At 34.7% G+C, this 13,899-nt stretch overlaps 1 protein-coding gene across 1 annotated transcript; it reads left to right on the top strand.

The window, feature by feature from the left end:
* Positions 1 to 6,364: 6,364 nt before the first annotated feature.
* On the top strand, positions 6,365 to 8,212 carry LOC133317231 (uncharacterized). Its single transcript, XM_061519072.1, has 2 exons — positions 6,365 to 7,353; positions 7,576 to 8,212. Exons 1-2 carry the CDS (start codon positions 6,365 to 6,367, stop codon positions 8,210 to 8,212), a joined length of 1,626 nt encoding a protein of 541 aa, XP_061375056.1.
* The last annotated feature ends 5,687 nt before the right edge of the window (positions 8,213 to 13,899 follow it).

Below are 13,899 nucleotides of genomic sequence, written 5' to 3' on the forward strand. Positions count from 1 at the left end.
TGTCCAATGTCATTATTACAACATCAATGTCTCTCAAAATAATTCATGTTGAAACTTATCTACACAAAATAACTATGATCAAGGTCTTTGGCTCCATCCAATAACATGAAAATACCAACGGAGACTGATCATAGGCTAAGTCTACAAAATGCATCATGCTATATCAAATGGCTATCAAATGTAAATTCTTTGCATGTTCATCTAACATATACATTGGATAACTCAAAATACATTTAAGCACGCCATAATTACGCAATCTATTGTGTCCTCATGCCAATAGATGCTATAACATCATCAGTACCTGAAAGGGGGTCATTAAAACACGGGGATAGATAAACATTTTAGTAAACAAAGGGTCTTTGGAGAATTTTTTCCACCCAAAATTTCACTTCAGGCAATAAAAAATAAACAACATAATCATGAATGTATGTATGCATGTCAAGTGTGCAAATAACTGTCTAATATTTCTGCTAGTGCCTCGCACCGTCCTCAAAATACAAACGACAGCGTCCTTCCTGGTAAACATACCGTCGACAGGATGCTCTAGACAAATAATCCCAAGGCCAAAGAACAATGTATGAATTATGCAATCGTGCTACATATCGTGTGAATTACACAAGGAAGTCTGCCACTGACACAAAAAGTAAGCCCTATTAATATAAAAAAAAAAGTGTTACACTATATCTTATCGGTAAGACAATTTATGGCAAGAAAATATTTCTGCCACAACTGCAGAAATATTTTTCTGATTTAATAATTCACATGCAAAAGGCTAAGCCCATGTAAAGTATACATTCTCTATGGATAATGTACATATTGTATTTTATTTTTTATTTTTTGAAAACTTACATATTATATATATATATATTATTTTATTTTATTTTTTGATACATTGATGAGAATTGAACACATAACCTAATACAAAATATCCAAACTGTTCATCATTAGATCAAATATTGTATATTTTGACTACAATGGGCACAATCTTTATTGAGTCCTAGGATTGGCCTTCAACTGTTCCCTCCACTGCAAATCCTATGCAAGCATCTTTACTTTCTCGATTAAATATTAGGTCAAAAAACTTCAATGGCACAATGGCATTAAATTATATATGTAGTAGCTTTTCCCATTTCTATTACGGGAAAACGAGCCCTGTAACCGAACCCTCACAAGTTGGCCAGGATACTATACTTGTGCACTTTATACAGGAGAGTACATTAATGCAATATCCATTTACCTAAAGTCTTAAATAATGGCCCATTGTAACGCCCTGTTCTAAAATTGGTTTGTTAACACCACGTATGATATTAAGCGCAGTTATAATCACAGTCGTTGATTAAAATGCGGATAAATTTCTCTCTTTTGAAAATATGCTTTTTTTCTGATTAAAACACTTTACGTATTTATAAACAATTCAAACTGTAATTATAACTCATATAAATTGCAGAAACAATTAATCTCGCTTAAACATCGCCCAAACAAACGGACAGAGCTCTATTTGTTTTTTGGACATCTAGGGATAATTTCCTAATAAACAATTCAATAAATACTGACATCATCTCAGTCTATCCAATAGGTGTACAAGCCCTTCCAACATAATTGTATCAAAATACTTAAATGTCCATAGACTACATAAATGGGAACTTAACTAATATACAACATATGATCAAAGTCCTTTACATGCATCAACAACATGAAAGATATCCAATAACTATGATACTAGCCTAAGTCCCTCCTCCATGTATCAACAGTACATACGCTCAAATAAGACTACATAAACATATAATGCTACAGTAATCCAAAGTAACATGCTATATGCAAGTCCATAATATACAAAACATAAACAATAATGATAGTTATGTCAACAACATGCAGCACAAGTCAATCTACTGTAGCCTCCTGCCAACAGACGCTCTAGCACCCTCAGTGTTTGTACCTTAAAGGGGATCCCCACAACACGGGGTGAGATAAAAATCTCAGTAAATCAGGGATTCTTGGAAGATTCCTCCACCCCAAAATTCACTTCTAGTGTAAAAGCAATAACAGTAAATAATATATACATATCCATGCAGTGTGTAAAATATCTCCATAAGACATCCCTCTAGCACTCTGCCATCCTAAGAATTCTTAGATGTAAATAGTCATACTAGTCAGCTAAACTACCAAGTATGAATTACGCATCGTCATGCAACATACAAAATAGAGGGAAATACCATCATATGCCACACCTAGTGCATACACATACATTATGAATGCATTAAACTACTTTATTGTAATTACATACACCAATAATAACCACTACCCCATCAGGGCTTGATGGAACAATAAAGGGATAAATTCCAAAGTCCAAAGGCTTACCTGCTCGAAGCTTCCAACCTACCATCGTCTCAGAACTAAGTATGCAATCAACAAGCTTTATATCAAATTCACAAACTCACAAAATGAACACCTACACAAGGTGCAATGCCATGAATCAATTTCATCTATGAATATATCAATATTCATTAACAATCTAGGCAATTCAACACATTACATAAGTGAAGAGCTTACCTATACTTGATTTAGTTCAAGTAACCAAATCGTGTTCCATAGAGTCCTTCCGTTCTTGCTCAATCAATGAGGGTCCATAAGGCTCAATTCTAGCAACACAATGGACACCATCAATATCAACATTACACATTCTAACATCCATTACTTGGAATGCAAGAAAACTCCACATTTAGGCATGAATTTTGAAATTTAAGGAAGGTAGGCAAAATGATCTTCCAAATACATTTTCATCATTAAAATCCTCATCTAGACACTTTTCCCCAAAGGACCTAAGTCCCAATCATGCTCAAACTACCTCATTCAAGCCACATTTTCAAGAATCAAAACCTAATATACCCATTATCATAGAAACCATTGAAATGCTTGAATCTTAATATGAACTCATCTAGAATCATGCAATGAAGGGATTGCAAACATCACATCAAGCAATGGGCCGCTCCAAGACACTCTTCCATAGATGGAGCATCACTTTCTAAATGGTTTTTCTCCTCACACAAGGCTTTGTAAGAGAAAGTGGATTATAGGTTGTGTTCTCCTCACAATTCTATGCAATATTGGTCTTTACTTCAATCAATTTCATTGATAGATGAAGAAGTTACAATTTCAAGCTTTTCTATCATGGGGTTTCGGGTGAGATCGAGAGAGATCGAGAGAGATGAAGCAATTTGAAGCTTTTCTAAGTTAAAACACTTAACCTTAGTTAAGTAACTTTTCATTGGGTAAAAACTTATCCATCCCATTATCTTAACTTTCTTCTAAATTGGTCTTATTGGCTTAGAATATTTTTACAGTAATATTCCCCAACTTATTTTTAAATTCTGGATAATTTTGCCTAGACACATTTTTACCCTAAAACTCTTGCTAACTGCACTTTTTGTCCAAAAATGACTTTTATCTATTTAATTAAGTCTTTTACTTAATTAAACTCAACATTGCATGATTAATTCTTTAATCACATGCAATTTCATAATTACACATGTTAAGGTTATTATACTCATACTCACTAACTGATTTTCATTTGGATCCAACTGTCAGCTTAGGCTATAACTAGGCACCGTAACTAAGTAATTCATTGAGTAAACAACCATTATACCTGTTCTGGCTAGCCCAATATGGCGGGCCCAACGGCAGAAAGCCCATGCTACCCCTGCTACATCTACCCAGCAACATCAAAGCAGTCTCGACAGCGCTACCATTCATGTTCCCATGCAACAAGCTTTTCAACATAAGACACCAGATTGTCTTACTTAGGTATCCCCCACTCCCCTTTGTTTGCATAAGCACCAAAATATCTTCCCTCTTATGACTTTCCCTGCACAACAGCTGCTACAGTGCCAGCTGCTATGTGCCTTACCCCAACAAGGTGCAGGCTGCCTTGGCTCTTCCCCATAATATAGTTGACTTGACTCATTCTTCCACCAGATTGGAACCTATAAATACCCCCCTCTTCTCTACTATCACTATTTCATGAGTCGTTACTCTCTCAATTTGGAAAGTCATTATAGTCATTCAACACCCCCCCTCCCCCATTGTTATACACTGCACCTGGGACCTCCTTACATAGCCTTGGTCTATACCATTGTCATCAATGACACCCCTATAACTATCGTCACACCCCTTGGGGTTACATACGTTGAAAGTAAGAACATATCGTTACACGTTAGGCTGCATTAGTATCTTTGAAGAGAAATTGAAGCGAATAAATTAATATACATACAAACACCTGAAGCTGCTCACTAGATACATGGCATGCAGAAGGTAGCTAGACGACGAGTTTTTTCGGTTCGTAATTAATGAGAGTTCTGAAAATACATATGTTGGTTAGTTCTCCAACATATACAACATATATTTTAAGGGGGTGATTATTATAGCATTGTTCACAAAAAGCTTATCTTATTCATGTTGTTTTCCCCACTTTGGACTGAATGGTATGTGCATGTAAGTGACAAGATTATGAGATATGTTTCAAACTGTTAGATTCACAATTGCACACTATATAAAATGGAATAATAGAACGGAATATAACAGCTATGTTCTATTTTTTTATTCTATTCTTTTCAATGAAATAATTTTTTTAAAATTTTATGTCCCATCTTTTTATTTTTAAAATGCATTAAAATATAGCTCCTATATTATGTTTTTGTCTTTTTTAACATGTTTTATCTCATTTTTAAAATGCACTATGTATATATTTCTTTTCAAGCACAATATAACTTTCTCGCCAAAATTGCTATATATGCATGATTGGAAAACCTTGCACGTCACTCTAATTGAGCTGAACACGCTCATTCTATAAAAATAAATTTCATTCACCATAACTTGTTCTTATCAAGATTCCAAGTTCCTCTTACAAACAAAATTTTGAACCAAAATAATATTGACAAAAGTTTCTTCGAAAGAGATAATTTGTTTTTAAACACGCTATCGACTGTGAATTTGGTGTCGGAATTAACTAGACTAATATAGTTATCTTGGTTGAATATGTCTAGCATCGATCACTATTGGAAGAAAATTTATAGCTTTGTTTGGACAGTCATTCAGATTTAGCTAGTGGTCTCTTTTTTTACCCCGATTATACAGTATTCTATTTTGAGTAGTAGAAGGCTTTATGTAAAGAAATAAAGGGGTATGGTTTGTGGAACATTACCAGCTAGTATTTAAAAGAGTAATGAACAAAAATTACGATCTTCTCTATAAACTATCCATGTAAGACGGCTTGAATTGTTATTTTTCTTAAATCAAAATTGGCTGAGTAAAGAGTTTTTTCTTTATTTGTTATTGCTGTCTTTATATGACCTTCCACCCTGGTAGGGTCGTCGCTCTGTGCTAATAAACAATGTTGCATCGATACCGTTACAGGACATAACATGATCTTTTGACATATTAATTATAAAAATATTAGATTTCGACGTGTTATGATATTAAATGATATTTTTAATTTATGTAGTATATTATATTAAAAATTCAATACTTTAACAAACAAAAAATGAAATTAAACTTATGGGGAAGGTTATATTTACAAACTTTTTGTTTATAAACTCTTACAAATTACACTAAATATGACCGGTCATGCTTCAATCAAGAGTGTATGACAGGTCATACTTAGTGTAATTTGTAAAAAAAATTTGTAAACGGATCATTCCCCTAACCTTGTAATACCCATCAATTTTCCAAAAAAAAACATAAGATATAAATATTTAATATTATATGTAATCCAAAAAAAAAAAAAATTAATATTATATTTTCAAATTGAAAATCTCTTATACACTCCAGTGAGATTTATTTGGTATCCATTTTTAATTTTTATTATATCAATATTAGTAAAATATCGATCAATCTTTTTATGACATGTAATGAAATTTTAAATATTATAAATGTCGGAACGTGTCAGAGTGTCAAGAATATTGTCGGGGAGCATTAGACACGACACTTCACATTTATTTAAGTGTCGGTGCAACATGGACGAATACAAGAGGTAAAATTTCACATGTGAGGAACTTAGTAGATAGCACTAATAATAACAAACATTTCGTCGCACACGATTCTTCATTTGTAACAAACTACCTTATTCGTGAAGTACTACCATACAATGATTTTCATATATTGGACGTACGTAAATGAATTGAAGATCTTTTTATAAACAAAAAGATGCAGCTGACAAGGGTAATCCACCATCTATGGAAATATATATTTTTTTTATTTTACCATTTATAACGTACACCAGCTGGAGAATGAATTTTGAACATTTTTCATGTAGTGTAATCATTTTCTTGTACAATAATTAACCATCTTGCTTTTTCCACGAGCTAATAGTATGTGCATTCTTTTTAACTTTTCTTCCCCCACTAGAATACTTGCTTTGCAAACCATTTTGAAGAGCCTACAAATATGTGAAGCATCACTTGAGAGCACAAAGAAAGAGAAAGAGAGAGAGAGAGAGACTCGTGTTGCTTCCATGGCTTATAGCTTTCCTGATGTGTATTGCTGGATTCAGAACCTTCCACCAATATCAGAATGGGAAACAAGCACCATGGCCCTAAATATATGTTCTTCTTCAAGTTCATCCCAACCATTTCTTAATCTTACCTTACCCAAAAATCATGAATCACCAAAACTCTCTTTTGTCATTATTGCAGAGTTAGATATTCCTGTTCCTCTTTGGACCTCAAAACCATTCAAGCTTAGCTCAAAAACCATGAAGTTAATAGATGAAGAAACCATTTCCAATCTCTTTGTTAATTTCATTCAGGCTATCCTCCAATATGGCTCCAACAAGAATAGCCCCTTCATCAGAATTCCAAAACTTGATTCTTTTCCCAACATTTCAGATGTTTTCAATTGTTCTTTCTTCACTCTCTCGTTCCTAGTTTGCATGTATGAAGCTCCAGCAGAGATTCGTTCTAGATGTATTACTATTTTTAAAGACCATTTGACAGGTTTTCAATCAAGACAAGCATCAAGTTCGCTTATGAAACTTTTGGGGTCCAACTTGGCTGAACAGTGGATGCGTTCTGTGAACCTTGCTATTACTAATTGGATTGGGGAGATTGAAGCACTTGACAACACCTTCCGAACACCATGCCCTCTATTTTCTGTTGCATCTTCGACATTTGGGTTATGGAAAGTGCAATTGTATTGTCCTGTCATAACCATGGATGTTGAGAATTCAAAAAGCCATCCAGCAAATGAGAAACTTCAATTCTCTCTCAATTATCACCAAGTTGAAAGTGTTCTTCAATTTAATTACAAAGTCATACTCAAAGAGAACTGGGTTGAAATCATGGTCAACATTGACAACATAAGGTAATCAATAATATTATCCAATTAAATTTATATTTGACATGTGTGGAATTCCCTTATATTTTAGATTAAAAAAATACAATAAACAATAGGTGACCGAAATCACAAGATTTTATATGAATCTTATGCGTCTTTATTTATTCTACTTCAGTACACTGAAGTGATTTTTCCCCCCTTAATTTGTCATGTCTAATTTAACTTCATATTTACATTCCTTGTGGATAGGTGTGATGTTACCAAATTGGTGAATGATTATCTTATGAGGGAACGAGGGGCTGGTACATCTGAAAAACACTTTCCTTCGGGAATATCATTGCAACTTACACCCACTCTCCAAAACCAAGTGTTGAGTCTATCAGTTGGCAAATCCTCAGAGAACCCAGAAAGAGAAATTGGTGTGGACAAAAGTATAGAAGCTTCATTTGAGCCACCTCATCCCTTGGGACTTAAGGTATCTGCTGGAGAGTCCACAACCGTGAGCTTGAAGCCCTGGAAATTTGAGGAGTCTGTTTATGGCTACACTGCAAATTTGAATTGGTTTCTTCATGATAGCACGGATGGAAAAGAAGTTTTCTCAACAAAGCCTTCAAAGTGTGCATTGCTTAACCCAAAGTCATGGTTCAAGAACCGGTACTCGAGTGCTCACCGACCTTTCACTAGGGAAGGAGGGGTTATTTTTGCAGGTGATGAATATGGAGAAAGAGTGTGGTGGAAAGTGGACAAAAGTGCTATAGGGAAAACAATGGAGTGGGAGATAAGGGGTTGGATATTGTTAACATATTGGCCTAACAAACACATGTCATTGTACTCTGAAACTAGGAGGATGGAGTTTAGAGAAATAGTCCATCTTAATGTTGCTTAGCTTTAGCTTAATAGTGATGTGGAACATATGATTCCTTAATTCTACCATATAAATAAACCTATATCCAGTTCTTCTTCTTCTTTTTTTAATTGATATTATTTTGGATAGATGATTGTGTGATACAAGAGTGTATTATTAACCATGAGCAATATAAAGCCATTTGATATTAATAATAATGATTCTGGGCAATTTGGATGATGCCTTACTTACTTTAAAAGTAGTTTTTACAAAAAGCTAAAGCTATTTTGTATTTGGATGTAGGACATGAAAATCACTTTTAATTAAATATTTTATTTGGATGTTAAAATTAAAAAGCAATTTTCATCTATTAAATTACTAAAAATAACATGTAAAAACAAATCATAGTACCAAATTTGGCTGTGGTGAAGGCGGTGATGATGGCAACGACAATGGTAGTAGTGACAGCGTGTTGGTCCCAGATGAACTCAAGAGGGAGGGGGAGATAATTTAGTTTATAGAAAATTTGGCAATTTAAAAACACACACAACTGCGATAAAATAAAGAGTAAAAGGAAGAAGTGACACAGATATTTTAACGTGGGAAAAACTCCAACTGGAGGAAAAAAATTACGACCTCAATCTGGATACCTCTATCCAATTGGGAGACAAATCCACTATCGATCAATTCAAAGTGCAAGAATGGTTCATATTCTTCCCTTAATATATTATACATTCTTTTGAATAGCTTTTATCCTAGCCTTGCACTCAAATTTTAGATGTCCTTTTTTGGCACAATGATAACACACTCTATTCTCATACAAGTTCACGTGCTTAGTTTTGGTTTTATTGGAAGATTTCTTATTTCATTCAAATCCTAACCCATGCTTAGATTTATTGTAATTCTTGTTCAACCAGTCAATAACATTGGATCTATCTGCCTTGGGGGTCCTAAGGGCAACCTCTAACTTATTTAGAAAGTCCTCTTTCTCTTTAGTCAATTCTTCTACCTTTCCCTCCAATCGCTCAATCTCTGCATCTACTTGATTATCATTTATTACAACACATTCCTCTTTCTTAGTTTCTTGCACTTTCTCTATCAAAGAGGCATTCAAGCTTTCTAATCCAGAAGTAGTGCTCTTAATGATCTCCTCATCAAGATTAACATTTGATTTCTTAAGATCTTTGTTAGCCTTAAAGAAGTTCTTAAACTCTTTCTTCATTTCACTAAAATCATCTAATAACTCATAATTGTACTCAAGTATTTTCAAGTATTCATCAATTACAAAATTTACTTCTTGTATCAAATGCTCAATATCTCTCTCCACAAGGACTCCCACTCAAAATCAAGCTAGGATTATGAAAGATGGGAAGATTTGGAGTGGTTTAGGCTTTTAAATAGTGAATTGGGGTTTTTTATGAAATGTGATTAAATTAGCTATGTTCTAGGAAGAATGGAGCTTAGCGTATGTTATGAGAAATGCTAGGAATGATGATTAATCGGTGAAAATGAGCTTAGATAGTTATATGACTATACTTTGAATATTGCAAGAATATGATACTTGGTTGTGAATTTTCTTGCAATTATGATCAATGGTTTGGCTTGGTTGATTGATGATTGTGTCCTTGTGATGTCTAGGATAGAGACATTTGGACCAACCGTGAGTGATCAACCATTGGAGCAAACTATGGAGCTTGATTAGCTATTTGGAATAGGTGAGATCATGCTAAGTTAATATGTAGAGTTGATGTGGTAGTAATGGATATAAGTAAATATTCATTGGATAATATGATTGATGCTATGGCACCTTGGTGTAGGTGTGTTACTTGTAAGTCATTGTTGAAACCAAAGTTGATTGGTTGTTGAACCTGTTGGTGGTGAACAAAGGTTGAACGAAAGCTTTGAGGTAAGCCCTCAGACCTTGGGTGTAATTCCCTTGAGTGTTCCACCAAGCCCTGAAAGGGTAGTGGTTGTTGATAGTGTATATAAATGCAATGAAATAGTGTAATGCTTTGTTATACGTATGTGTATGCATTTGGTGTGGCATAGGATGGTGTTTCCCTATGTTGGTATGTTGCATGACGATGCGTAAATCATACTTGGTAGTTAGCTGGCCAGTAGGACTATTTGCATATGAGTTTCCTTAGGACAGCTTGAGAGCTCGAGGGATTTCTCCTGGAGATGTTATTGCACTTTGCATAGATATGTATTTACTGCATTATTATTGTTATTGCTATTACACTGATATGGAACTGTGGGGTGGAGAGATGCTCCAAGGACCCCTGGTTTACTGGATATATTCGTATATCTCACCCCGTATTATGGGGACCCCCTTTCAGGTAAGGATGCTGCAGGAGCCACCAGTGGCAAGTGGCCATACTTGGACTAGTAGTGATGCATGAGGATCCTGTATTTTGATATTATACATGTTGTTTTGTAGCTCACATGTATAGGATTGTAACTAATAGACAATTGATAGATGTATGTTCTGTTTATTTGGAATGGACTTAGCCTATGCTCATGCCTTTGGTTATCTCTTTGTTGATGGGAGCCAAGGGAGTGATCATAGTGTTTTGTAAGCTAAGTTCCATGAATTGTAATGAACATGATTTGTAATTGATGATTACTTTAAGTTCAATATATGTATGCTCATTAAATATTGGATTGTTGAACTGGAAACTAAATTAGGTACCTAGTGCTAAATTGGGAAATGTTGAGAAAACAAAGGCATCCTGTCCGGTTGACCAATTTTCATACCCAATGTGATGGAATTGGACTTTGATGCCTTATGGAAGTTGTAGACATTTCTCTTAGCTTTCCATAGAGACCAAAATGGTGTAATTTGAGTGAGTATAGCTCAAGTTATGAGTGGAAAACCATAGGTAGGTTAAATGACCTTGTTTTGGGTCACCCAGCCCTGTGGATGGCGCCTGGGGCGCCAGATTCACGCTTGGGGCGCCAAATTACAAAACCAGATAGTAGCATCCACGCTGAGGGTGCCACTCCCACGCTGGGGACGCCAACTTTCTGTTTTCCCAGGCTCTGGGCGTGGATCCCAAGCTACGGGCGCGCGGGTCTTGGAGATTTTGCACCCCTTTTCTTAGAAAATGCCTAACTTTTGCTACGGTGCTCCGATTTGAGCGCGGTTTGAACCTACGCGTAGCTAATGAAAAATAATATAACATAGTAGAAGATGGGAATCATAAAAGAAGTGTATAATTAATTTGATAATTAAAGAGATGAAGACATTCAACGACGTATTGTCTAATATACGGGGAATATAATATTAAGTTTAGTCTCATTATTCCACAAAGCAAATATGGTTATGATCACACACTTGGTTATATTAAATTCGGCACGTTTTAAAAGGAAAAATTTATCCGGAATTTAATTGAACCATGTGATTGTAACTGCGCTTAATGCCGTACGCAATGATAACATTCCGGTTCTAGAACGGGGTGTTACACTTCTTGGACAACTTATGCATTGATTTTTTAAGTTAAAAAATAACTACTTCATAGTCTTCATCTTCAAAGTAAATTCCAGCCATAAGACAAATGTTTGTTTTAGTCTCACTACTTTCAGAGCCTTCTTCTGATTCAGAGTCACTCAAAGCAGCCATCATCGCTTTCTTGAAATTCTTTTTCCCAAAGTTTCTGAGTTCTTTTTCCTTATTCTCTTTCTTGGCTTCATGCTCTAATCCAGAACAATCCTTGATCTTGTGATCTATTCTACCACACTTATAGCAGCCATCATTAGTTTTAAAAGATGAGTTTTAGGATTTTACCTGATTGTTGCTTGAGATTCCATTGTATTTTGGGTTCTTAAAGTATTTTTGAATTTTCGCATAAGCATAACGATTTCATCCTCATCATATGAGTCATCATTAGCGACCTTGTATTGAGCTTTAAGAGCTAAACCTTTATCTTTCATTCTCACATCATTCTTCCTATGAGACTCCAGCTGCATCTGATCATAGGTCATCAGGGATCCTGCTAGTTACTCCAAGTTGAAGGTTTTGAAATTCTTGGTCTCTTGCAGGGCAGTGACTTTTGGTATCCAATCTTCTCTTGGGAGACTTCTTAGAACTTTTTTGACCCGTTCTTCAACTATAATTTTCCTTCCTAAAGCACTTAACTCATTCATAATATTAATAAAGCGCGTAATCATATCTTTAATTGACTCTTTTCGCTTCATGGTAAATAGTTTATATTGATGCATTAAGAGATCAATTTTAGATTACTTTACCTCATTGGTTCCTTCATGAGTTACCTCTAGGAGTTCTCACATTTACTTGGCAGTTTTGCATCCCATTACTTGGTTGTGCTATTGTGTTCCAAGGTCATAGTGAAGAATTTTCTTGGCTTGTGCATTAAGTTCTAGCTTTCTCCAATCTTCATCAATGTATTCAACAGTGGTCTTGTGCATGATGTTTCCTTATTCATCTCTCTTTGTGATCTAGAAGTCTCTATTTTCAATCACATTCCAAACTTGGTAATTGTCGGCTTTGATGAAAATCTCTATCTTATTCTTCCAGTAATTGTAGAACTTTCCTTCGAATAAAGGAAATCTTTGTGTGGAGAATCCTTCCTAGATGCTTTCAATCGGGTTTATCTTTGGATCTACTCTTCAGGAATTACCTACATAGATAAGAGAACACGGCTCTGGTACTAATTATTGGTCCCAGATGCACTCAAGAAGGGGATGAATTGAGTTTATAAATTTTTTCACAATTTAGAAACAAACAATTGCAATAAAATAAAGAGTAAAAGGAAGAAGTGACACAATTATTTTAACGTGGAAAAAACTCCAACTGGAGGAAAAAAAACCACGACCCCAATCTGGATACCTCTATCCAATCGATCAATTCAAAGTATAAGAATAAATCATATTTTATCCTTATACAAGAATTAACCTGAAACCTTACCCAAGGTTTCTAGAACCCTACCCCTAGGATTCTCATGGAGTTTAATCAAAGACTCTCTGAAGCCAAACGACTCTTGTCTTTATTCGCGAACAAAAGGAAAAAAAAATCTATACTCTAATCTAATGTTAATATTTAGTAATTAAAATCAAAAGAATAAAAAAGAAATAAAAAGAACGAAGAAGAAAGATTAAAGAACGATAAAAAAACAGCCAACTTACTCTAAGCCATGACATTTTCTAGGGTCAAGAAGGAAATCTAATTAAAATTGGTTACCTTACACGCTTCAAAATAATAAGCAAATAAGTATAGATAAAATCTAAGTGGTGAACTCAAGGAATCTGCTCATGCCTTGGTTCCCAAATTATTTGAATGCTAATAAACCCATAGTTTATAATGTTTTTAAGGACTAAAATTACTCTTATATCTAGTCAAAAGCATGAAAACTTAGAGTTATTTGGCTAAAAAGCATAGAGTTTGAATTATTGACTTATGTGAATGATTTTTGCTTGTTTTGTAGCACAATTGAGTTGAATTGGAGTATTGGAGTAATTGTTAAGCTCAAAGGACTTAAAGCGACAAATAAGGAGCAACCATTTAGTAAAAAGCTCCCTAAAGATGTCTTTCGGCCAATGTTTCATATCCAAGATGATGGATTTGGATCTCATGTTCTCACAGAAGCTGTATATCTCTCTTTTATCTTTTCAACGAGACTAAGATCATATCAATTGGATGAGTATAACTCAAGTTATAGCCAAAATACAAAACCATAATTTTGTTGTCAAACTAGCGCGTTTTAACGCGC

Source organism: Gastrolobium bilobum, unplaced genomic scaffold (genome assembly GCF_033153095.1).
Source record: "Gastrolobium bilobum isolate Gb01-03AN ecotype WA unplaced genomic scaffold, APGP_CSIRO_Gbil_v1 utg1269, whole genome shotgun sequence".
NCBI lineage: Eukaryota > Viridiplantae > Streptophyta > Magnoliopsida > Fabales > Fabaceae > Gastrolobium > Gastrolobium bilobum.

Bases quoted from the DNA above. Each gene is read 5' to 3' on its own strand.
- LOC133317231 (XM_061519072.1), top strand. From the start codon at position 6,365: ATGTGCATTCTTTTTAACTTTTCTTCCCCCACTAGAATACTTGCTTTG. The intron at 7,354-7,575 runs GTAATCAATAAT...CCTTGTGGATAG, and splicing joins GTCAACATTGACAACATAAG to GTGTGATGTTACCAAATTGG.